The sequence below is a fragment of the Mustela nigripes genome, chromosome 16, assembly GCF_022355385.1.
Source record: "Mustela nigripes isolate SB6536 chromosome 16, MUSNIG.SB6536, whole genome shotgun sequence".
NCBI classification, from domain to species: domain Eukaryota; kingdom Metazoa; phylum Chordata; class Mammalia; order Carnivora; family Mustelidae; genus Mustela; species Mustela nigripes.
Genome location: NC_081572.1, coordinates 12,665,697 through 12,691,885, shown reverse-complemented (window position 1 = coordinate 12,691,885; position 26,189 = coordinate 12,665,697). Strand labels below are relative to the sequence as shown.

The following is a 26,189-nucleotide window of genomic DNA, read 5'->3' as shown; positions in this document are numbered from 1 at the left end:
CACGTCCTGGCCTTGCCCTTGGAAAAGGCCAGCCAGCCAGTGTGATTTCAGCTTTCTTCCTTCCTCCTGCTTCCCTATCCCGTTCCCTCCTGGCCTGTGCTATTCCCTGTCTTCTCTTCCCCCCTCTCTGAGCGTTTCCCACGGGCCTAGAGGTACGCCAAGGTCTTCCCAGCCTTGTCCACACTCCCTTCATCTTGCTTCCCTAGGAGTGACCATCCCCCTTCCCCTGTCCGTCTGCCACCCCTTCCCTCAAGACATGGCCCCAGCCTGGCTGCTGGCGCTCACACTCCGCTCCTGCCGCATTAGGGATGGCTGGTGCCCTCGGGCCGGATTCCCTCTCCCTCCCCACTCCCAGCTCCCTGACCCGCACAGTCCCCAGCCATCTCTGAGTTCACGAGCACTCGCCTTCCTTGGTATCCGAGACTATGGCTCCCCAGTTCTTCCACCTCTCCGGACACCCCTTGGCTTCCCTTTCTCCTCCCATTCCTAAAATGGGGTTCCCTCCAGACGTGACCTCTGACCACCTCCAGAAAAGGTCACAGCTGGTGGCCCACTCACTGAATCTTACCCATGTACACTTCTTACTTTGAACAAGTAGGCAAGTTTTACGTATAAATGCAGTCTTCTGGAGGCGGGGCTGCCCCTCCAGTAGGGATGGAAGGAGAAGCCACAGCCCCCGAGGGCAGGCCTCCAGCTCCCCGACCCTCCCAGGAACCTGTCCATCTGCGCACGGCCAGCTGGCTGTGGGAACAGCACGCGTGCCCACAGACCATTCCCTCAGCCATGTTGGGGCGCCATCTGTTCCTGCCAAGGGGAATCATTCCCGTCTCTCAGCCTGCGGCTCTCCTGGGCGGCAGTGGCCCATTCTGAACCGCCTCCAGCCCCAGCCCCCCTCACAGGTCCCCGCAGGGCTCTGTCCTCCTGCTGGGCGTGCCAGGCCCTTAGCAGGTGCACCGAGTATCTGGCTGATTGCTGTCTCATGTGGGAGAGGGGCTTTGCTGTTGGTGGTCCGCCGTGGCTTCTAAGGGTCCTGCCCCGTAGTACCAGCAGGGATCCTGGCCCGAGTCATGGACTGCAGTGAAGACCTCTGTGACTCGGGTCCCTGACTCCAGGTGAGCCGGACGAGCTCCTGGAAGACGTCACCCGTGTTGTACAATATCTCAGTGCTCGTTCGCTTGCAGAGTTTTCTCTTCTCTCTGGAGCCGGGGCAGTAAGTGGCCAGAATATACATCTGGGAGCTGGGGCCGGAGCGTCTCAGGTCCCAATCCCACCTCTTCCTGTTACCAGCTGTGTGACCTTGGGCAAGTCACTTAAGCTCTGTGCATAGACGCACCGTGACAAACCAGAAGTGCTCAGCGGGCTTGGTACAGAGTGGACCGGCCCCACGCCACGGGTGTGACCTACCATGCCCCCCACCCCCGCCCACTGCAAAGACTCCGCGCAGCACATTTTCCAAAGACTTTGCTCCCACCATGCCAGGGGGGACTCAGAGCAAGCCCATCCCTGCTGTGTCTCCCCTTCTCCCAGGAAAAAGTGGGCCATGCTGGGATTCGGAGCCTAGTGCTCGGCTGCCGGGAGGGGTCTGACCCGCACACTCCCTACATTGCTTTCGGATGGGGAAGTAACCCCAAGGAAGCTTCCATGTGTCCTTCTCAGGGACTTGCACTGACCCCCAAGAATTCTCTCTGTGTGAAAGCATGGTGCAGGCTGTAGGCCGTGAGGTCGGGTCCGGGAATTAGACCCTGATGAACGCCCCCTCTGCGGGTGTCCAGCTCAACTCCAGAATCCCGTCTCTTAGCGACACTTTCTGCCTTGGCGCCTCTCCCTGGTTAAGGAGATGCCACAGTATTAATCCGTTTCAAGGTTTTTAAACAAATAGCCATAAATATTTAAGCCTCTGCTTTGCCTATTAGGAAAAATGCCAGCTAAGATAATTATTTTTGCCTCTGCCTGACAGAAAGATTTAAACAGAGGACAGGATTATGTTAACCTATGAGCAAATTCGGAAGCTTGGACCCGGGACGGTCTTCTTCACCGCAATTATTCCTGCGGCCACACAGGCCACATTCCTGGATCCTTACGGGGAAAATGCCAGCGGAAGGTAAAAACAGCCTGAATTGTTGATCAAGTTCCCAAAGTGGTGTAGCTTGTGATGAAAGTCAACTGAAATCGAAACACTGATTTGGGCTTCTGCTCACCTGAGCATCATGTCATCCACACTGTGAAATGTGTTGAGTGACGGGTCCCGGTGGAGACTGTCCCAGTGGCACCCTGTTGGGCACAGTGAGTCTCGGAGACGCACGAGTCACTTAGGAGCAGAACAGTAATTTTGTGGGGTAGGCAGTCCCCGTGTCTGCTGGGGGCCTGAGTCTAGAAGGGAAACCTGGATCTGGGTTTCTCAGGAAGGTGGCCATGGGCCATTCCTCACTGCCTTGGGCACCTCTTCTGAGTCATGCTGTGGGGACCATGAAGGGGGCTGCAGCAGAAGACCACAAGAGGCCCCCACACTGTGCAGCAAATGGGTCAAGACAGAACAACACCCACAGCAGGACAACCTTGCTTGGGGCCCGATGATACTCCAAGTCACAGAGAGCAACCTTGTGGGGTAGACGTTATCATCCCCACTTTACAGGGGAGGAAACTGAGGCACGGGATGTTTAAGTAAACCACCTGGGCAGGTGGTGGACCTGCACTCCAGTAGGATGACTAGAAAGTTCTAGAAAGTGCTCAGATGAGAAAGCCAATCTCGAAGGGTTAGGTACCATATGACTCCATTATATGCCATTCTTGAAATGACAAAGTTATAGGATGGAAAATAGGTGAGTGGTTGCTGGGGGCCAGGGATGGGGACAGGAGGGGGGTCGGGGAGAGGTGGGTGTGGCTCTAAAAGACCAAGAGGAGGGACGGAACTCTACTGTTTCTTGACGGTGGCGTTGGGAGACGGGAATCTACACTTGCGGTCGAGGTGCACAGAACTAAACAAACATACACAAAAATGAGTACAATTAAAAAAAAAAACACCCCAAAGTTACCCAGATATGTTAGAAGTGTGTCTAGGTGTCCCTGGAGAAGGGGGCTGGGAGCTTATCAAATATGGTCATGCAGGACACCATTATGAGTGTGACAGGATGGGCTGTAGCCCTTTCCCTAAAAGGTGTGTGCGCCCTAGCCCGGGAATCTGTGGCTATGGTAATTTTATCTGGTAAAAAGGACTTGGTAGGTGTGATTAAGGATCCTGGGACAGAGCGCCCAGCCCGGGTTATCTGGGTGGGTTCCATGTAACCACAATGGTCCTACCAGAGGGAGGCTGTGCGGGTGGGATCTTAAAAGTCAGAAATGGTAAGAAGTTATGTCACAGACGGTAGTCACACGGAGGCCGGAAAAGGCAAGGTGACGGGACTCCCCCAGAGCTCCTGGAGGGGCGCAGCCCTGCCGATAGTGTGACTTTGACCCAGCACGATGGATTTTGGACTTCGAAACCCCAGAGCCATAAGATAATAAATTTGTATTTTTTTAGTCCACAAATTGTATGGTTACTTGTTGTAGCGGCAATAGGAAACTGATACAATGACGAACATTAGGGGAAAGACAACGAACGTCCATTATTTGGAACATTTCATCTACGCGGATGCCCTTGTCCCTGGTGATGTCACGTGGCTGGAGAGTTACTGAACACAGGAAGCTGTTTGTTTGATCTCAGAGACCGTTCTTACTGGAGAGAAGTTCAAACCACCTTTATTCCTAAAAAACGCTTCCTTCCCTGTCACCACACATTTATAGCAGCTGGTGGGTGTTAAACGGAGAAGACGCAGCTCGTAATCACAGTTGGCTTAATGCATGTCAGCCGGCAGAGGCGTCTGAATAAATCCTGCATCAGGAAGCTGTATTTTTACTGTACACTCTCCCCATTCTTCATGTCTGAGGACTATGTAAGCTCACATCATGCCTGCAGACAGTAATATGTGAGTTCTTTGGGGGACAATGCCTCCCAAAGGTATGTATCAAGACACCATGTCACCTTTGGCCACGTCACTGAGAATTTAAGTTTCTAAGTAAATAATCGAAGTCTGTGTTTCCACACTGCCTGGGCAGATAAGAAACAAAACAAGGAACCTCTTAACAATGCGAAAAAATATTAAGCTTCCCTTAGGGACCACTGGCCACCATGGAGCGTAGCACTAGGTGCAAAGCACTGGATTTGGCATTTCTGTCCTCAGAGCAATTCTACAAGGAGGATATTATCTTTTCTAACTTGCCATTGTGGATGTGGGAGCTGAGAGGCTAAGGCACTTGCCTGAGTTCCCACAGACTGTGAAGAAAAGTCAGAGCTGAAGGACACGTTGGTCTGACTCCGAAGCTCATGTCACACCTACTGCCTCTAAGACAAACGCGTGGGGCAACAGGTTAAAAATATACCGCATGAGCTGCCAACTGCGAGCACGAACAGGACAGTGTCCAGAGAGGAAAGGTTGGGGTAACTTTGTATCTGTTAGCTTAGACCATGCTGGAGCTCAGCTGGGAAGACCCCGTTTCATCCACCGGGCTGTGTGTACACAGAAAGTTGGCTACGTAGCGACCCAGGGTTATAACCCACCCAGTCATGGGCATGTAGGTAGGCTACAATAGGATGAAAATCACTCAGACTGTGTCACAACAGGGGTGCCTGGGTGGCTCAGTCGGTTATCTGCCTGACTCTTGATTTCAGCTCTGGTCATGATCTCGGGGTTGTGGGATCGAGCCCCGGGTCGGGCTCCATTTGGAGTCTGCTTGAGATTCAATCTCTCCTTTTCCTCTGCCCTTCCCCCGTTAGCTCACTTGTGCTCTCTCTCAAATAAACAAGTAAATCATCAAAAGCAAAAAGATTGTAACAAAGAGGAAGCAATATGGTGACTGCTGTGGTCACATGTCTTGAAACCACTCCCCTTACAACCATACTGGAATATCCTTCCTAGATCAAACACCCTGGTCAATTCCAGTGGGTCATTTAGGGCACTGATTACTCTGCTTTTCCGAAAAAGCCACCATTGGAACCTCCTTTTGATGCAGTTTTCCCAAGCAGAGCATTTTTACAAGCAATATCCCCCCGCCCGCCCAACAGTATAGCTTAAATTATCTTGACGAGGACCATGTAAGAGACACAATCTACCGTACACCCAGCTTACAAAGCCAAGTCCCACAGAATGAGACATTCCCTTACCATGCACTGAGCTCTTATACTTGTTTTCTATTTCGCTCTATTTAGTTTAGCCTATTTTGTGGTCCCTGTCTTGCTGCTCTGCTTGGCGATTCCCCCAGGAAGGGGGCTGTATTTGTGATTTGGAAGGTCTGCTCTGGAAACCAAGGAAAATCAGGGTCCCTACCTCTGGGGCAATGTAATCCGGCGTCCCACAGAAGGTCCTGGTGGTGACCCCATCCACCATGTGTTCCTTGCACATCCCAAAATCGGCAATCTTGATATGCCCTTCCGAATCCAGCATGACGTTATCTAACTTCAGATCCCTGCAAGGAAGCAGGAGAGCATCAGCATCCTTCCCACGACATCGTACGGTCGGTTCCGGAGCTAGCGAGACACAAGGATCTTTGACTAGCTGCCACCTCAACGGCGTATTAACTCTGAGTCCTAGGAGAGCTGGGGCCAGGAAGGACTGGGTTTTGTTTTTTAGTTTCTGAAATCTCCAGAGCCTACCCTAGTGCTTAGAACAACAGTAGGTACATAATAAATGCACACCAAATAAATGACTACATGGTTGGACTAGTGATCCCCAACCTTGGCCGAGCAGGGGAATCACCAGATTCTAATTTAGCAGGTCTGGGGCAGCTCCCAGCCGTTTGATTTACTAGGATCCCAGACATAGCGGGGTGCAGGGGCTGGTACCCAACCAGGTTTGCCAAATCCCAGATTCAGGACAACCTTGCTGGGTTACATACATGTATCTCTTACATTCTGGCTGGTGCCATAGATCCTTTTACTCTTCAGTTAAACCTGGAAGACATTTTCCTTTCTTCAGCATCAGACTTTGACTGTTGCTAACTACTTGAAGAATTTAACTCAATCGTTTTTCCCCTGCCTCTCCCCAGCTCCCCGTGTTCTTCTCCTGCCGAGCCTCTATAACAGAAATTCTGTAACAGAAATTCAGTTTCTGCTGCTCCCTGACCTCCATTCAAAAAAAAAAAAAAAAAAGGCAGAGGAAGGAGCTGTCGGTGGAGAGAAAAGCACTGCTGGCAACTCAGCTTCAACACGCACCTGTATATGATTCCTCTTTTATGAAGAAAGAACAATCCAATGGAAATCTCTGCTGCATAAAATCTGCAAAAGAAAACGTTCATCAGGCCTGCCGACTTGCTCTCTGGATTCCTGAATATTCTGTTCTCTCCAGTTCAGGCATCAAGGAGGCAAAAGAATGTAGGACCCCGGGAGGGTTCAGAAATCAGCATCAGCCTATGGATGACAAACCCCTAGCCCTTCCCTTGGCTATTTTATCATTCCCACCTCCCCGAGGAACTTCACAGCTAATAAGTCAGAGAGACAGGCTAGAAACAAGCGCTTCTTGTCTGAGGCCGGTGGACAGTTAATTTACTGCTTACAAGAATGCTCCAATACAATCTCTTAAAGACTGGCCGCTAGACTGTTCTGTGTCAGGACTGGGGAAGAGTGGAGAAAAGGTCCCTTTTCCTATTCCTGGACAGAATGCATTAACGTTTCAAAGGGCAGCGATCCCCTGGGAGGGGGAGAAGCGTGCGCAATGTGCTTGGTATGGCGGGTGTCCTCACCGCACCCTCCCCAACCGTCCCCATCCCAAGCGCTCGGATAAATGGGACACATGCCATGATTCATGCTCCAGTTTACCCTTTTAAATAATTCATAATAAACTCAGAGTAAATGCTAAAAGGTTTTCAAATGTGCATAGGATTTAGGAATCTTTGAAGTCTGAGCATCCACAATGTTGTCTGTGCCAACATCGTACCTGGCAGGCTTGAAATCCGTGCAATGTCTGCACGAGCAGAGAACAACCTCTAGTGACGGGGAGGGGTGAAGGGGGCACCCCTAGGGCTGGCAGGGGAGGGACAGGATGGGGGAGGGAAAACAATGGGATCGCAGGTGATTTTTACATGATTTTTCAAGCTCTTCTGTATTTTGTAAGGTAAGAACCTTCTATCACCACAAACACACAACGCTGGACGAGACACCTTGATGTCACCTTATAACGTAAGGTGGCTGTTTTGCTACTAGCTCTTTACAGCTCTGTCATCAAGTTTTACTTTTCAACCCGAGCATTTTGATGCTTTCTAACAAACAGAGTTAAGACACGGGATAAAGATAGGCATTCCTGAAAACTGAGAAGTAAAAATCTAAATAGAAAAAAAAAAATTCCCCTTCGACAATAACAAAAATCTGATTGGTGTTCATGTGTTTGATTGATAAGGAAATCTGAGAATGAAAAAAAGAAAGAAAAAAAAAATCCCCTTTTGCATTTTTTTCAGCTTGCTACCAAAACATGCCTTCTGCTTTTAGTCAATCTTCCCTAAGACGGGTCAAGCCACCCAGCCCGAAAGTTCTTTAGCGTTGTCTTTCACAATGAACATCAGCCAGGATCCAATTAACATTTGGTGACTTGATTAATCGGGGGCATCCCCATGAGGCATACTCCCCAAGAGAAATAAAAGAGCTGTTTTTTCCTCCCAAAAGATTTTTTATCTGTCTGGGGGAGATAGAGAGAGCACAAGCAGGCAGAGCGACAGGCAGAGGGAGAGAGAAGCTTTCCGCCAACCACGGAGCCCCTTGCAGGGCTCGATCCCCTGACCCAAAGGCAGCTGTTTAACTGACTGAGCCACCCAGGGGCCCCCGAAATAGCTGTTTGTATATGTCTGCCTCTGCTGTGTATCCTGTGACCTCTTGGCCCCTGGAAAACAGGGTGACTTTTGCAGGTACCGAGGTCCTCTCTTCGAAGGGCTGTGTCTCTCCCCTCTGCGGCTGCCTCCTGCATCCCCATGGACCTCTCCACACGGAGCTCACGATTCTCCTCCACATCGTCTCCTCCTTGGCGGCCGCCCCCTCCCAAACCTAAAATGAGGTGTCACCGGAAGAGGTTTCTCTGTTCTACACCGAGTTCTGCTTTTCTTCCTCCAGAACGTTTCTCAAAGACCCTTCCTCCTCTTTGGCTCCAAGGTCAAGACCTGACGAAGGTTCCATTCTTTCTGGTCTATATAGACCTTCGCCAGCCCCGCTGCACCAGCCCCGACTCTTCCTCCCCGCTCCCTTCCCCGCTTGGTCACGGGGCTCTGTGAAAGCCGAGCCTGATGCTGAAAGTCCCCCTGAAGCCCTCTCCAGCCTTCCGTGGGCCTCAACCAGGCCCTCCATCAGGCTCAACGCCCAGAGCCCCCGCTCCCAATCCCCCCAATCCCAAACCACCTTCCTCCTCACTGACTCGGGCATTTCCTGAGGGGGTCCCCCCTCCACTCTCCTCTTCTCCAGGGCTCGCGTGCGACCTCTAATGTTACGGGTACACGGTACGACTGGCGAGTGACTTCTTTTACCCTGGGTCAGGTGCTGAGCTCCTCGAGGGCAGACAGCCTTTCCCACCCCCAGTGCCCGGTGTGTTGCGACTGTGCAATAATCATTTGTTTAATAACAAGTGGCCGACTCAGTCAGGGAGGGGGTATGGGTGACAGAATGGGTGACAGGGGATACACCAGTGTCTCCAACCAACCAGATGTAGAATGAACCTCCCTTTGGAAGTGGTGACCAAGAAGTCCGCCCCTTGGGAGGAGACGGTGCTCAGCCCCAAGGGGGGGCAAACCCCACTCCCGTCTTTCACCCAGCAGCGGTCCCCGTGGCCTGTCTAAATTAAGGGACTTAAAAAAAAAAATACTCACACTGCTTGTGGTTCCTTAAATTTTCCCACTTGCTGAATGTGGTACATGAGGTCCCCACCATTGACGTATTCCATGACGAAATACAGCCGGTCCTGAAGACGAAGGTTCAACACGTGAGCAGGGCTTGGCCACTGGCCAAGAGGCTTCCTTCACTATTTCTAGGCTGTGTTTGGCTTTCTCATTAGTTAGTCAACCGTGGGCCATGCTGGCAGGTCTGCTCGGTGGAGCCTTGCAAAAGTTTTCTTCCCAGATAAGACCTAAGTAATAGACCCTACTGCACGAGGGCCCTGGGATGTATAAAGTCATTAACGTAACTCTGAAATAACGGCTTTCTGTCCACATGGCCGTCCCCTTCCGGTTCTGGGCGCTCCTTCCCTTAGCAACGGCCTCAAATGCTCTTCCGCTTTCTCCTGCACATGTACTACACGTCTACATTAGGGGCGGTGCGAAGAACCCAAATGGGCCAATTATTTACCTTTTTTTTTTAAAGATTTTACTTATTTATTTGACAGAGAGAGATCACAAGTAGGCAGAGAGGCGGGCAGAGAGAGAGGGGGAAGCAGGCTCCCCGCTGAGCAGAGAGCCCGATGCGGGACTTGATCCCAAGACCCTGAGATCATGACCTGAGCCAAAGACAGAGGCTTAAGCCATTGAGCCACCCAGGCGCCCTACTTTTAACGAGTGTTGCTGGTTTGCAACACTCAGTGGTGTAGTAGTCCTGTGTTTCCACTGGAAGCTTCTGGAAACAAGTCTCGTGAGTCAAGCTGGGCTCCTAAATTATAAATCCTTGATGGTATTTACTGTGGGGGAGGGGACTATACGGGGAGAGGCTAATGCAATGTGCTTCTGCACCCGTAATAGGCCCAAATGTTGTTTTTCTATTTTCTCTGTCACTGGTGTGCTCAATGAAGGCCCCACAGAGGGCGTACCTCATGGACCCCAATAAAGCTGCATATTTATGAGGTCACTGCAGTGGGGTAGATGGGGAATGATGGGGTTGAAGAGCCAAGCAGCTTGCAGCACAGCACACCCAGGTGAAAGCCGACCTCTGCTCGTTTCTAGACAATGTCACCATTTCATGGAAGTTATTAAACATGAAAGTGTCGCACAGGGAAGGAAAAAAAAAATAATGAGGCCGTTGCTAGCATCCAGGAAACAGCTCCCAGAGCTTCCATCACTAGCTTTCCTGTGATGAATTTTAATTCCATCTTTATTTCCGTGTTTTGCTGCTTCCCGGAGCCTCATCAGTGTAGCCGGGGGATGAGATCTGGGCTGGGATTCGCAGACATGGCTCCCTGCCTGGCGTATTGCGCTTCCCTCCCGGGCGCTACTCAGGCGCTACTGGGAGAAGGGGCTGGCGGTGTCACCCGCAACGGGCTGACACGCAGGGGCCGGCGCCTTGCTCTGCAGCCCATGATTTGCCCCCAACACTGTGCAGTTCCATGGTCAGGGTCATGTGGAGATTCTAAAATCCAAGAGCACTGAGGGGGGCCTCCCAGGAGATTTTTAAAGCGAGATGGAAAACAGAAAGTCATTTTCTGGCCAGCAGAAAGTTGAAAATAATTACAATCATAACAGTAATAATTATAGCTACTGAATATTGAGTCACATCCTAAAAAGGGGAGCTACCGAGGGGTGGAGGGCCTATCTTTGGGCATGCCTGACAATGGTACCCTCGAAATGTTTATATTTCTCGTGGGCCACCAGCAAGCTCCATGCCAGGGCCCGGGCCCCACAAAGGGGCTGGTCAGTGCTTTGGAACCCTCTTGTCCTCTTTTTCATTATACTGTAGGAGGGACTCAGCAGACTTTCTGTAAAGGGCTAGGCAGTAAATACTTCAGGCTTTGGATGTGTCTTGCCACGATTTAACTCTGCCTGCGAAACAGAAGAGCCACTCTGGGTGACAGGAAAATGAAGGAGCCTGGCCGTGTTTTAAGAAAATGATTCACGGACCCTGAAATGTGAATTTCATCTAATTTACATGTCACAAAATATTTTTTTTTTCCTCCTCTAAACTTTCTTAGAGCTCATGGGCTGTACAAAACAGACCAGACTGCTAAGCCTGCTGTGTGCAGTGCATAAGAACATACTCTTTTAGGAGATCAAGTTTCCCTGGGTTCTAATGCAATGCTTGGCAATGAGATCCGTGGTCTTCAAAAGCCAGGACTGTGGGTTCTTTTACTGGTGGTGTAGCCTCAAGTCTTAGCACATGGCCCAGTGGATGGAAAACCTCTGGTACACATGTTTGCTGAATTAAATAGAATTAGTGCCAAGCCTGAAGGAAAGTGTATCCCAGAGAGAGGACTCCCCAAGTTTACCAGTGGCATAAGAGCGAGAGGCTTTCTGGAGCCTTCTCCACCGGAGGAAGGTTGATTCAGATGCTTACAATGCTGGCTTGGGGATGGCCACTGAGAGCACGCCGTGTGATAAGCCATGGAGACGGCGCAGCCCCGGGGGACTCACCACAGTCTGGAAGCAGGAGTGTAGCTGTGTCAGGAACGGGGGCTTGTCCAGCAGGGCCAGGACTCGCTTCTCCACCATGGTGCACTCCACGTCGTCATCTTGAATCACCACGTCCTTCTTCAGGATTTTGATGGCATACAGCTCCTCTGTGCCCTTCCGGTCGGCGAGCATCACCTGGGGGTGGGGTGGGGGGACCTGGTCAGACGGCCGTTCGGTTGGTGCACATTTGTAAACACGGGCTATGCACCTATTCATCAAGTTCCGCTTCGTGGGCCAATTCTGGAATCTCGCATGGCAGCGCACAGAAAACGCCGCCAGCACTGGACAGTTCAGAAGCTGTCCGGGTTTGTGCGCTGCAAAGGCTCTGGCCACATGGTGGCGCTATGGCGGCTGAGGGAAGGAATCGATGTGGTCCTCAGCATTGGCCTGAGTAGGCATGTTTTTCAGGAGCATCCTTTGGGAAAAAGGGGAGTCGGGAGCCAAGACAAAGAGACAGGATTGGAAATCACTTCCTGGATCTACCGTGAGATTTGGGGCCAGAGAAGCCAAATGCGGACAAATGGGTTCACTGCTGAAGAAACTCTGTTCGGCGTCTCTCAGCTATTACATTCGCTCACTGCGAATCAACTTATTTTTTAGATTTTAAAAATTTATTTATTTTGATTAAGAGGAGAAGCGAGAGAGAGCATGAATGGGGGAAGGGAGAGGGAAAAACAGACTCCCCAATGGGTAGCCTGATGTGGGGCTCGATCCTGGGACCCTGGAATCATGATCTGAGCCCAAAGCAGATGCTTAACTGACTGAGCCATTCAGGCGCTCCACAAATTAACTTCTAATATTTAGTTGTGAAAATTATTGATTCAAATTATTGATTCAACCTACATTTCAGAGCACATGCTCTGTTCTCAACATGGAAACAGGGGCACACAGTGAGCCCTCTGGAGCTTTCTGGGTACAGTTGTTTTTAATGAAATGAAGTGGTGGGTGAGGCATCTGAGAAAGGAGTACAGAGAATGCGGAAACTCCAAGGACAGCTCTGGAAAGCTCAGGGAGCACAGACCCCATCCCCGATCCCAGGCATTCTCTGCAAATCCCCCCGCCCCTCCCCTCACCCCTTCTCCCTGTCCCCAGACAACGAAAAGTCCTCTTACCTTTCCAAAACTCCCCTTCCCCAGCACCATGAGGAAATTGAAGTCGGTGAGTTTCACTCTGTCCAGATTGTTGGAAGTTTGTCTCCTGTCTTCTGAAGGACTGATTACTTTGTTACCAGCAGGACCAAGCTTGGCTTTCTAAAGGAAAAGCACACACAGGAAATCGATGGGTCATTTTTCCCAGGAAAAAACAGTGACAGAAAGCATTTAACTAAGCTTGAGGGCAGCTGGGAGGTGGGAGTTGGGATGGGGGCAAGAAAAGAAATCACAGGGCAATGAAATACTTATTCAAAAGTCAGTGGGTATATATACCCTAGGGGTAGCATTTGCAAAGTAGCAAAAAAAAAAAAAAAAATTGCCCTTTACCAATTGACTTGTTTACCAAGTCAGGGGATCTGTCAAGAGCTGGCTGATTCTCATTCTGGGATTTAGAAGTTAACGTCTGGGAGAAAACGGTGCTTCACGATGGTTAACATAATAAAAGAAATAAACGGTGCAGTGACGCTCTTCTTATTTGTAGATTTTTCCAATTTAAGATTCATTTGCATAAAGGAGAGTTGTATCCTAGCAAAAAGGGGTTTCCTGGAGAGGAACCTCTTAACCGGCAAGCTGTGGGGATGATTTATTGCTACTTTAAAAGGCACAGTAAGAACATAGGGTTTGTTGTGGTTATTGGTGTTTTAAGTCAAGAGTTGAACTCAGGAAAATGGTGAGGTGCACGAGAACCTACATTCACACCAAACACCCAGCACCCTCTGAACCTGAAGCATCCTTGATCAGTGACCTGTCAGTTACCAAAAGGCGAGGTGTTTTTTTTTTGTTTGTTTTTGTTTTTTTAATAAGCCAGGTTCCTGCTACACACAGGTGCTGGAGAAACTACACCCTCATTGTTCTGGTTGAAGAGTTAGAGTCTTGGATTAAAGGTCAAGGAGAGCAAGAAGGCTCAGCCGAAAAGGAAAGGCTAATGGCATCACTTGAGAAGGTCTCAACACTCAGCAAAGGAGCCTATAGAGAATCTCCCCCCAACTCTGCCTGGAGAACATCTGCTTGATGGTGAGGGCACGAGCTGCTGGACATGTCAGCTGCTGAAAAGGCCAGGTCCTGTAGTGTGGCTCAGCTGTCACTGCCCTGAGCCCGAGGGCCAAGACTGTGGCTTTGGATACATTCTAAATGTTCTAAATGATAGGGTAATCCTGCACACCCCCCACCTCCACCCCCCCTTGTAGCAGACCTAAGTCCGGCTTTGAGTTTCTGAGCAGGAGCCAGGACATCACTCAAGTCTGTGGTTATGAAAAAGAAGGTACACGAAATAAAGAAGGCATTCTGGGCTTTGCTTTGTGACCAGAGCTCTCTCTTGTGGGAAGACAGGGGATCTGACATGTTTTCCTTAACAGCAGAGGCGGCTTTTGAGGAATCACCCATATTCCTTTACAGCAGCATCTGCCCTTTATCCCTGAGTTCCTGTGCAGGCACCTTGTGCCAGGCTCTGGGGAAGAGGTTTTGCATTAGCGGATTGGGCCATCTCCGGATGCCCAGGCCTCATGCAGAGCTCCACTTTCTGGCTGAATGAGGAAATGAAGCTTGAGTGTGTTCGTCAGAGGCTGTGCTGTTAGGGGATGCTTTCCTGTGATAAAAACAACACGTCTGTGTAAAGATCAAACCTCACGGCTGGATGCATGCTTGAACTGAGCACATCCATGCGTGCAGAGACATTAAGACACAGAGAAGAGATGGCCCCCACTTTTTTGCAGAGACCTTAAGACATGGGGGAAGAATGGCCCTAACATTTTTGCTTCGAGTCTGAAAGCATTTATACAGCTGTACTATATTCCTCTATCGGCAAGGCCTGGAGGGACACACGTGTGAACCTGGGGGGTCGTTGGATACACTCACATTCTTTAAAGACAAAAAACTGAACTACAGTAATACGTAAACGGGTCTCCCCTTTGACAGAGGATGGAAGGAATGTCTAGACAGACTTGTGAGAAAGAGCTAAGACATAACCACTAGTGTTACATCAGGACCCCCTTCAACTGTGGGACCAGCCCTGTCCCCTGGAAGCCTGGAAGCAGGAATGCAGGAGCACCTGGCGCTGGGGGGCCCAGACAGACCAGGTTCGACCACTTGTCACTGACAAAGTCCAAAGGCAAACAAACGAGGGGTGGTGAACTGAGAAAGTAATTTATTTCAGGGAGGCCAGCACCAGGAAGACAGTGGACTAGTGTCTCAGAGACCATCTCCAAAGTGCTGAAAGCACTCCCAGGACTACGTAAGGAAAATGCAGGGCAGAGGCTGGGGGGTGCATTCATGCAGCTGGGCAGTGAAGGTCAAGTTGAGTACTGTCTTGGGGGGGGGGTGGTCAATCATGTGGGGGTCTTGCTGGTACAGGGTATTCCTTATTGCAGGAGAGGGTAGTTTCGGTCCCCATCACGGGATGCTTTGCCCAGACGGTCTCATGCCTGTTTAGAGAGAAGTTGGAAAGGAGAACTCGGTCATTTAGAAAGTAGAGACTGGGATCAAAACGGAGGTGGCGGAGAGCAGAATTCCTCTTTCACTCCAAACATCTGCCCCAGGAATGATTCCAAGTTGATAAACTTTCTGGTGTGTGTTGTCGACATTGCAGTGAACAATCAGGAAGTTCAAGTGTGAGATGAGAAAAACAACGATGCCACTCTGTCCTGTTCTTTTGATTTTTAAAAATAAACATTATCTGAAAGAGGCACGAGGAGATTCATTTTATTTTGTCAGGCACTTCACAGTAAAATCTGAAAAGGCCCCCACACGACGGACTCAGTGCTCGGGGGCGCTTGAAACAGTTGAAAAGCGTCTTCACCTGGGTGAGGCTGTGATCGTGCCCGGCTGTCCAGGGACACCCAGCTTCCATCTGAAGCGCGGGGTTCCTCACCAGAGGTTCCACTCCTGTGAAGTCCTAGAGTCCCTGCTCCTTCCTCCTTTGACACTTCAGCACCACAGACAGCGAAAGAGGGATGCTGGGCTGCTGCCCAGATGGACCTCCGCAGCAGACACTGCCCTCACTGTGGGCCATAACCCAGCAAAGGAGGTTTGTGCTGTGACCTTAGTCCAGGTACGGGGAAAAGATTTTACCCAAAGGGATGTAAATGCAAGGAAAGCATTTTTGCATTTGAGTATTTCTGAACACGACTGCAACAGGATCTTGGATTCCGCTCTGAAATCAGTCCGTGAGGTTTGGGAGGAATGTCGACAAAGGAGTCTCCTGGCTCCTGGGAGGGAAAGCTGGAGGCAGGAAGGACACTGGCTTCTTCCCCTGCTCTGGGCAGATTCCATTTTCGTGTTTCTGCAGCGAGAAGCCGAGCTGAGTTCCATGTGGCTGGCAGAGCAGGGAGATGGTTTGGAAGGAGATGGGCCAGGCTGCCACACTGGGTGCATTCTCCAGCAGGGGGGCAGGCTAGAAAGTGGCCTGGCCCAGAGGCCGAGAAAGAAGGATTTCTCCCCAGCTCCCGGCAGCCCTGAGATAAGAGCAGCCTGGGGGGCTTCGTGCAGCTAGCCTTCTGACCAGAGAGATGTGGCTTCCATATTTCCCTGCAGAAGCTTCTTCTGGAGTCATTTCCCTGCTGCCATGGGCAGGTCTGGCTGTGGGACGGCCCGGAGCCTTTGCCCATGCGGAGTCTGCAAAAGCAACTCTTCTAAGGCAGTCCGTTCTATGAGACCAAAACCGCAGTGGTCTGGGCCTGACTTCGGCAAGTCCCTCGCTCAACCTGGGTCTAATCAGTGGCACAGCTGGAGGAGACAGCCAGTAGCTACTCTAGCAGCTGTGTAGCTGGGGACTGGTGGCGAGCAGACGACCCCCAGGACGGTGGTCTACACAGCCTCCACCTCCAGTCTCCATTCAGGTAGCCTCTGGCCAACCCCCCCTCGTTGCCCCTCCCCCTGCCTCTCCTCCCCCTCCGCCCCCCCCTGCTGTGGCCGTGTAGTCCCCCCCCCCCCCCGCCCCCCCCCGCAGGCTGACTTCTCCCCACCTGCAGGTTCTAGTGTGACTGTCCTCTCTTCAGAGGACCCCTCCCCAAAGACTGGCTGCCATTCTCCCTCCCACAGCCCTGCTCTCAACAGTGCATAGGGCGACTCGGGAATATTTACGGTGTGTTTGCTTAACGCCTCTTCCAATCACACTGTACAGCTCATCTATTAGCAGGTTGTGCCAAATCAACCAGCAGATTAGGTCCAGAATCTGGCGTCTTCTCGGGGCCTCCTTCACCACCTCTCTCCATCGAGGCGGCTTGGCCTCTAGAGTCCCCACTTCTGTGACGTCCCTTTTAGTATATGCCCTGGAGGGACCCTGTGCTGCCTCCCTGGCTTCTCATCTGCTGGACAGAAAAAGGCCGAGTTGTCACAAAGGATGAGGAAGAGCCCCTTGGCCGTGAGCTCTGTCTCTGACCTCGGTCCCAGGACTCTCTGAGCCCTTTGTTCCAGCCTCCAGTCTTGGCCGCTCTTCCTGCAAGGGCCTTACTATCTTGCTCATCCACCAAATCCAGCTCACGCACCACCTCTTTATCTTCTTGATGCCTCCTTCCTCCTGGGATTTCCCACCCGGGAAGACATGGCCTATGACCAGCCCACATCCCTGGAGCTTTCAGCTCTGCACCTCTGTGCACACCAGAGGCTGCCTGCAGGTTCTGTTGGGGCCACACCTGCAGGGAAGGCCTGAAATGCTCACGCTGGCACCCCAGGAAGTCAGGGCCTTGACTGGTGCACAAGGAGGTAGGTCCCACACCGTCTCCCTTGCTCCCCAGCAAGACTGGGCTCCAGCCTGTCCCCCATGTTGTGACCTGGACAACGACCATGCCCTTACCTTAGCTGGCTTCCTCCCTTCCCTGGATGCCATCCCTGCTCCCGTGTACCCCACCCCAGGTCTCTTGGGATCACTTCCCAAATGAGCTCCTTGCTCTCAAAACCCTGTGGCAGAGCTGACCGATCAGGGGAACCTAAATGAACAGATGAACTTTTTCTGAGGATTTGCTGATCTTTCTCATCAGACCGTGAGGTCCTGGAAGGCACAGACCATCTTACTCATCTATGTGTCTTTAGGCCAGGCACTGTGCTGGGCACAAAACTGCACATTTGCTGACTATCTCACTGATTGGTTGGTTGATTGATTCTTTCAAAATCATACATCTTCACTGAGTCCTACAACAGAATTTGAAGAGGCCAAGTCATTGGCTGGTAGCCAATACCGGGCAGCCATCTGCCAGATGATCATACAGGAAAGCAGCTCTTACTGGGTTCGTCACTTCCTAGGGTGGCCCCTGGACCCTGCATTTAGATGTGCAAGTGCAATGGGAACTTCTTCCCTCAAGCGGTCACTGCTCATGCTGGCACAGCCACAGACAAAGGCTGTGAGGGCACCTCTGCCTTTAGGGAGTTCGGCCACATGGTGATGCTACCCAAAGGCCATGCGAGATATGTTAGCTGGACCAGCAAGCCGAAACCGTGCTCTTGGAAGTTTCTCTGAAGGGACATTTCTCCAGTGACAAGTCCTGATGGTCCTGGAGTTCGCTGGGATCCGAGGGAAGACCAACACTGAGCTTCTGGGCTGACGGTTCCTTTCTTTGAGCTTTTGAGTGGGTTGTCTGACGACGGGTCTCCCGGCGTGACAGAGACTGCTCCTTCTCAGCTTTGTGTACTGTCGGCATAACCGTTGTCATGGATGTAATTCAGACTTCACCAGAAGCGCAGATAAAATCAGTGTATGTCCAGGGATAAAGCTGAAGCTGAAGGCCTAAGTGCAGAGATTTCAGCAGACCCAAGGTAGGCCTCGGAATAAGCGGGCCAACATCCTTTCCTGCAGCAGCACAAACACGCACTGCACGGCCAGACACCCTGCTGGGCTGTGTGTGCAAACGGGGATTCACACACCGAAAGGAGAGGCAGAATGTCTCCCGAAGCCCCGCATCCAGAGGAGGGGCAGGGCATCGACTGGGGCTGAGATGGGAAGCATCACCTGTGAGCCCACTGGTCATGCTCCTTGCTGGTCAATTCCAAATCCCAAGTTCCTGCTCAGGACACATTTTGATTTGACTCATGGGTCCTTGTTAGTGAATTGAGAATATTCTAACATTTATTCCACAAGTATCTGTGTGTCTGTCACGCCCCAGACATGGGGCCAGATGCTAGGGAAACCAGAGCAGTATGATGTAGCCTTTCCTCCAGGGAACCTGCAGTGCAAAGGTACTGTGGCTAGCTCCCTGTTACTCAACGTGTGGTCTGTAGATCAGTGGTGCCAGCGCTGCTGGAAGGCTGGTCAGGAAAGCAGATGCCTGGACTCCACCCCAGACCTGCGGAATCGGAACATGCAGGTTTGACAAGACCCTCAAGTGAGTCCTGAGCACGTGTCAGATGTTCTAGTCTAAGACAGTCAGAATGGTTCTCCCAGTTTGAAGTCCCTTCAGAATCCCTGGGACCCCTTCCATGTGCAATAATCTTCAATTATAGAAAATCAATGGCAAATTCTGGAAAGAGCCCCAGACTTTGATTCTGAAGTTTAGATCAAATCCTGGCTTTACCTATTTGGGCTGTGTGACTCTGGGCAGATGATACAGCCTCTCTGGGCGTCAGACTGCTTATCTGTCATACAGTCGTGCTAAGACCTCTGCATCCCTGGGTTATGCTGAAGCTGAAATGAGGAATCCTTTGCAAAAGCATCCTTGCAGAGTCTCCCATCATATCCTTCACCTTGGTCCTCTTTCCTTTGCCCTGGGAAGGAGAAGCTGCATTTCCCTCAGGCTCCTGACTTCCACCTGTGCCCTGCCTGTGCACTGAAGGCCTCTGTGAGCAGAGGCAGGTCACCAGGGTCAGGGTTCTGCTGAGGTGACTCATGGCCCAGATACCCTGTGATTATGGGTATGTGTCAAGGCTGCAGACGGGCTCAGCAGGAGCTCTGGACCTGTGGGGAGGCCGCGGCAGGTTCCTGTGGGCTTCCCTGCATCTGTGCCCCCCCGCTGGGGTAGGAGAGGAACTGGGTCTCAGGCCCAGCTGCTCTCCGCTTTCGGGAGCAACATTCTGTAGCTCCCTCAGGGGCTACAACCATGCAGGAAGAGACCGTGACTTAGCGTGCTCTCCTCCTTGGACAATTTCCTAATAATCGACACGTATCTCATTTTATGCCCCAGATACATTCACCAAGAGTCCTGACAATCATCGAAGGTATTCACAAATCTCAAGGACCCCTATGGTAAGTTTCTGTAAGGCACATCATACAAAGTGAAACTGACCACTGCAAATCCGAATTCTCCCAGGCTGGGGTTGAAGTGTGGATGCGTGTGAAACCCCTTTGTCTGAAGAGCTGTCCCTGTGTGTGATCAGGGGCTCTCCATACGCCGCTTGTTATGGGGGGGGTCCAAGTGAAAACTGGGAGCTGGGAGCTGGATCTGCCGAACTACGGCACCGGGAGTCTATGAGAGATGGGACTGTGGTCAATGTCAACTCTCTGTTAGGCCGGACCATTGGCATTTGGACCATTTGCATCTGGCTGAGCTGGGATGGTCTGACCTACAGGACTGCCAATTCCAATCGATTTAACATAACACCACAGACAATCTGCAATTTGTGAGTTCTATATAATGACGATGCACTAGCTTTGCTATGCGGGAAAACAGACAGACAATAAAGTCATGGGGAAGGGTACAGTCCTAAACTGCCAGCCCCCAAGTATGATCACACCCAGACTAGCAGTCCTTCTGAGAGGTGCTAACTTACCCTCAGTAGGAAGCCAAGCCCAAAGGTTTCTCTCCGGTAAGGAAGCTGAGAGTTAACCCTAATTCCGAGTTTCCTGGTGGGTTTATTCTAGAATTGTGGAGCCTCTGGGTAACCCTCTGAGGTATACCATCATGCTTCACCACATTCTGTTGTAAATGTGTCCATTTGTACCTATTTTGTGAATGCGTCTTCAATAATTTTATATCTCTTAGCAGAACAGAAAAATACGGCTTTGATGAATATATTTATCAAAGATGTTTTCCAAAGTGTAGAGAGAGGAATATGACAATAGAAGGTTCTACTTCTAAGATTCCAAGGGCAGACAGGCCAACAATGACCAACTATAGGGGCAAATGAATAACTGTGGGTTTCTTCCATAATCTTCTCCCTAAACGAACATGCCCTGTATTCAGAGTTTATCCGAACAATTCTGACAACGTAAGACTGATGGCATTTTGGTGCTTCTTCATAAACATGTGTCTCTGCCACATAGAACCAAGGACCTCAGCATCGCATCTCAGCCCTAAGGTGACATATTCACCAGCATCCACTGCAACATTCGTTAAATTAAGTTGTTACAGAAGAAGAAAACCACAAGGGGACCGAAGGCATTTTCAATGAGACTGTTAATAGAATATGGCCGGTGTATCTCTAAGAGCCATGAGTCATATCTACTACTTCCTACGCTGTCACCAGGCAACGGGTTAGGATGAGGGTACCTCATGGGCACTACAGCCTTCTGGGTAACATGGCGTCACTAAAATGCCCGATGTTCTCCAGCTGAATTATTTTTCCTCTTCTGGAACATGCCAAGCATGCTTGCCACCTGAGGACCTTTGCACTCTCTGCTCCCTCTGACCTGCAGAGCAACAAGACTGCCTCCCATCTCTGCTCGCGAGATGTTCCAACATTGAAGCTTCAGTAGGACACCCCACCTTCTCCTTCCTGTGGTGTGGATTCTACCTATTGTCTGTTTCCCTTTCTCCTTCCCCCTGCAAGGAGTACAGGTGCCTGCTCTGTTCTGCTCACTGATGTATCTCCAGGGCCCAGGAGAGAGTCTGGGACATGGTGCTCCTCGAATCCTTTTATAATGTATGGATGCACGTGTATACTGGGAAAGATGATCACTTCTCATGCAACCTTTTTTTTTTTTTTTTTTTTAAAGGCAGAATTACTGCCTTTAAAGAATTTTTACAACAGTGTTGCTTCTTGTGAGCATAGTAGTACTGGTTCATTTCAGAACATTTCACAGGCATGGATGGATAAATAAATGAATAAATAAAGAAGACAACCTAAACTATCCATAGTTTTATCACCCAGAGAGAATCATTGTTGCCATTTTGATGTATATCCTTCTAAATCTTTTCATGCTTTCTTCTTTGACATAAACAGAATTATATCATTTGCAACCCGGTTCCATATGGTGTAAACTTTTTCTTTGGCAGCATTCTTTTGCCACATGTTTTTAGTGACTGCATCACACCTGCTATGTGGACCTGCCAGTATCCCCTATTGCTGGACAGCCACATTATTTCCAATAACACACAGATGAACAATTTTGTATTCTAAATCTCTGTGCACATCCCTAGTCTCAATGAGCTGGATTCCTGATGTGAAACTGGCCAGGTCAAGAGGAATATGGCAAAGGCTGGTGCCCAAGGCCAGGTACTTTAATCTGACCATGAAGTGTTGGACAGAAAAGCGGGAATCCAAAGATCAAGGCAACCTGATTCCTCATCTTGGTTTCTTTTGGGTCTTGTGTCTAATTTCATCTAATCGTCCTTTCCGAACTCCCTTTCAGATCTGGTAATCCAACCAACAACTATAAACTGGTGGCATGCGTCCATGTGTTCCTCCTGTACAAGCACGCCAACACCAACTGGCTGGAATCTTCTCCTGGTGCCGGGGATCACAGGTGGCCGGCAAATCACAGGTGTGCATCATTCATTCATCTGCAGGGGGTTCTCAGGCCCAGGGACGGTCAGCCACAGAAGGGTCCCGGGAAAGGTCCGCTCTGCCTTTGGGCAGGTGCAGACACTGGGGTGTAGAGAGCTAACTCCACTCCCCATGGCTCTGGAGCCCTTGAGGCAGTACTGGAGGCAGGGGGGGGGGTTAGAGAAACAAAGATGTTTCTTTCTTCTATACTCATCCTTGAAACCGGATCCCCAGGGGATCATTCCCCTGAGATGTAATGTTGGACCAGCGGCACAAGGGTGACAGAATTTTTAGTATTTGGAAGGAAGCTGGAGATATGCTAACCTCCGTCACCCATGTTATAGACGTGGCGACAGGCTAAGTGATGAGTCTCACTCTTGTCTTCGTCCCCAGGCTCTGAATCCAGACCTCTGAGCTTTGAATTCAGTGCTTGTCCTCCCATAGCAAGGGTAGGCTGAGGTCTTCTGAGAAGGGACCACTACTGTGGTAAGGAAAACATGTGGCTCTGTCAGCCAAAGACCATCTCTGTTTCAACAACCCAGTCCTGCCATTGTCGTGTGAGAGCCACATGAGTGAGGGGTCCACGAACACCTGCACGGGCCACATTTTGGCCCGTGGGCTGCCGCTGACCTACCCTTGCCCCGTATCACTGCCGTTGGACGGAGACAGCATGCCCGTGTCTCCTTGTTAACCCAGCACGACGGCCACGGCAAAGACGACACACGGGAATTATCCGCTCGCTCTTCTGCGGCACTCGATGTGCTGACCTCCCTGGGGACAGGACTGTGCCGCGCGCAGGCACCCCACGTGCGGAGGGAAGGGCTGAGTCAGTAGAGCAGAAACGTAAGGAAACTACATTAAGTCATTTTCCTAATAAGAAATATTTTTATGGACACATCCACTTAGGCTGTCGCCACCGCTGAACGAATTCACAGGGAGCTGGTGGGCCTGTTGTCATGGCAACCGAGCCACAGTCTCCAGAGGAACATGCCCCGCCCCCGACACACCTGTGCCCTGTCCAATGTGGACAACGCGAAGTGCTTGGTTCTCTCTGTCCTGAGCGTCACACACAACTAGTAGCTTCCTGTGCTGTTTCCTGTGCAGCCAACCTCCTTCTCCTGCATTCCCCAGCTGTCCCCTCACTGTCCTCTCGGGCTGGCTGCCCCAGGGGTATCAGGTTGCAGGACTGGTCGCCCTGATAAACCAATCCTGAGAAGGCATTGCCCTCAGTCCTCCCCTGCTGCTGAGACTCCAGACTTGGATCAGGGTCTGAGGACCAAAAACTCGCCCTCAATTTTTCCCTTTGCAATAAGAGGGGGTCTCTGGGCCAGTGGGGCCGGAAGGTGCCGTGTGAGGCCATGTGGCCAAGGGACAGTACTGTCAGGGCATGTCTCGTACTCAGTCCCTCTGGGAAACCTCTAATCCTTCTGCTACCGGGAACGTCCCCCTTTGGCGTTCACGATGCACAGACTTACGAGTCTGCTGCGGCAGAGTCCGGAGCCCGGGAACTCCTGGAAGCTACCGGGGTCAGAGGTTCAGATGGGTCAGCTGTTCAGCACTGCTGCTTCCGGACGGTCAGCAACTCTGCTGCTGAGAAAGCAGACTGGAGGTGACCGGGCTGGGGCCCAGGCAAGCCAGGCCAGACCACGGGGGTCCCTCAGACCTACAGAAAGCCTGGACTTCCTGCCTTGGCGGCACCTTGTCATAACATAAAATCGAGGAACAACTGGGAGCATAACAACGGGTGGATCCCAGCTTCAGGTCCGTCAAAAGAGTAAAAAGAGAGAGTCACAAATTCCTATGGATCTTAGGGGTGCAACTTTTCCTGGGATCTTTCGTTTGCAAGTCTTGACTGCCCTCTTGTGGTGTTTTCCTTTCCAAAGCCCTTGCGCTGGGACTGGGATCTTTGAGTAGCGATGTGTCTGTGTCGGAGATTCCCTGGGCCACCCTGCACAGGGGAAACTCCTACAAAAGCTCAAAGGAGACACAGATTGTATCTTTCTAGCTCTCCCTTTACAGAAGATGGTTCTAAATCTCCAACATGCAAGCCAGTCCTCTTGAGAAATGCCCACCGTCTGGGCCAGAAGTGTGTTTTAGTCTCTGCATGTTTCAGGTCTTGAAAACAGCATCTCTATGGTTCTAGACCTAGGATTCCTGAATCCCCCCTCCACCCCACACCCAGCCCTTGGACTGAGCTCAGACTTTGCCAGAAGCAGGGAAAAGAAGGCAGGGGAGGGCTGCGGGAACCGGAGGGGCCTGGGGGAGCCTTTGTGTTTATCTGAAAGCACAGAACAATCTGGGAAATTCAAGGAAAAAGCCCACGAGGGAAATGCAACAGAAGCTAAATGATACAGAACAGCAGCTCCTGAAATCAACTGAAAACCAAAATCAAAACCCCTCAACACCAATAAAGCCTACAGCCCTGGGGAAAGTTCCAGACTCTGCCCTCCACCCCTGTCCAGCTGCTGCCAGGGAGGTGAGCAGGCCTGGGCCCCTAGCAGAGGAGGCCTGACCCAGCATCCTCACAGAAGTCAACCTAAACAAAAACAAAAGGATCCCTTTCTCCCCAATACTAGATACGTTTGCTCAATTACTCAATTTTCTTTATTATAAAACATCTCTGACAGCAGCAAACATTTTGAAAGTGAGGTCGAAGGTAATTAAATTCAGCACACAATTTCCACCAACCACTGATTTCACCCTATCTTCACTGGGCGTTTAAAAACCATACCAGTTTCTAGCTCAGTGGGTTAAGCCGCTGCCTTCGGCTCAGCTCATGATCTCAGGATCCTGGGATGGAGTCCTGCATCGGGCTCTCTGTCTGCTTCCCTCTCTCTCTGTCTGCCTCTCTGCCTACTTGTGATCTCTGTCTGTCAAATAAATAAATAAATAAAATATTAAAAAAAAATAAAAACCACACCACTTTTTGGGGCACCTGGGTGGCTCAGTGGGTTAAAGCCTCTGCCTTCAGCTCGGGTCATGATCCCAGGGTCCTGGGATCGAGCCTCGTTCAGGCTCTCTGCTTGGCAGGGAGCCTGCTTCCCCTTCTCTCTCTCTGCCTGCCTCTCTGTCTGCTTGTGATCTCTGTCAAATAAATAAATAAAATCTTTAAAAAAAAAAAACAAACAAACCACCACACCAGTTTTTATAAATGGAGGGACTTAATTATAGCTCAATGGGACACACTTGCTTCCCAGGCTGGCGGCCACGGCACTGCTCTGGGCTGCTGTGGTCCCGCCTGCCCCCCAACGGCCCCAGGGCCACCAGCCGACAGGGAAGCAAATAGCAAAGGTATGTCCACCAGATGCGGACTGGAATGCCCATTACGGCTGTTGATTTCTCCGAGGCCTCAGCTGCTTCATCTGTAAAATGGACTGACTGCTGCCTCCCTCCTCCTGAGTGGGGAGACCTCCCTTCCTATAGGGACGGTGGCATCACGAGAGCTCAGGAGCTGCGGCCACACCAGAAGAGAGATTCTTTTGACAGGAGGCAAGCAGAGAGGGGCAGAGATGTAACAAAGGGACATACAGGAGATGGGGGAGGGGTCCCCACGGCCCTCAGGGGCCATGGCCAAGCAGTCCATGTATGTTTGCTGTAAGGACTGGTCTCCAGGGCAGGAGTAGCCCTCAGAGGATGGGCTTTGGGGAGGGTCTGTATGGCTCAGATGGGGCTTAGATGCCTGGAGGTAGATGGCAGGGGGTCTTGTGTCAATAAGCCGGGAAGGGCTACTAAAGTTTAAATTCTTTCCATTGCTGTGAACCCACCAGTAGCTACAGGCTGCTGGGGCTTGGGGGGCAACATGGGTAACACATGGCTGCAGCCCTAGCCACCATCTGTGCAGATGAGGCTGCCCACCCATGGCCACTAGCCAGAGTCACGGACTGTCCTCTCTGCCTGCCTCCTCCCAACGTGTCAACACAGAGAAACGGCCCCTGGGGGCCAGCCATGGACTGAGGACTGACAGGTCTATTTTCAGAAAAAGCCACAAGGTGAGGATTAGCTCCTGAGCAAGCAAGCGATGCCACTCTGGAAAGA

At 51.0% G+C, this 26,189-nt stretch overlaps 1 protein-coding gene across 1 annotated transcript in view; it reads right to left on the bottom strand.

Moving 5' to 3' along the window:
- Positions 1-26,189, bottom strand: part of PRKCA (protein kinase C alpha) — a 386,027-nt gene that overhangs the window by 38,808 nt on the left and 321,030 nt on the right. The window contains exons 9-13 of the mRNA XM_059379464.1: positions 12,489-12,626; positions 11,338-11,511; positions 8,875-8,966; positions 6,245-6,307; positions 5,361-5,499 (exon numbers count right to left, since the gene is read on the bottom strand). Coding sequence (XP_059235447.1) covers positions 5,361-5,499; positions 6,245-6,307; positions 8,875-8,966; positions 11,338-11,511; positions 12,489-12,626 — 606 coding nt within the window. The remainder of the gene's footprint in view (positions 1-5,360; positions 5,500-6,244; positions 6,308-8,874; positions 8,967-11,337; positions 11,512-12,488; positions 12,627-26,189) is intronic.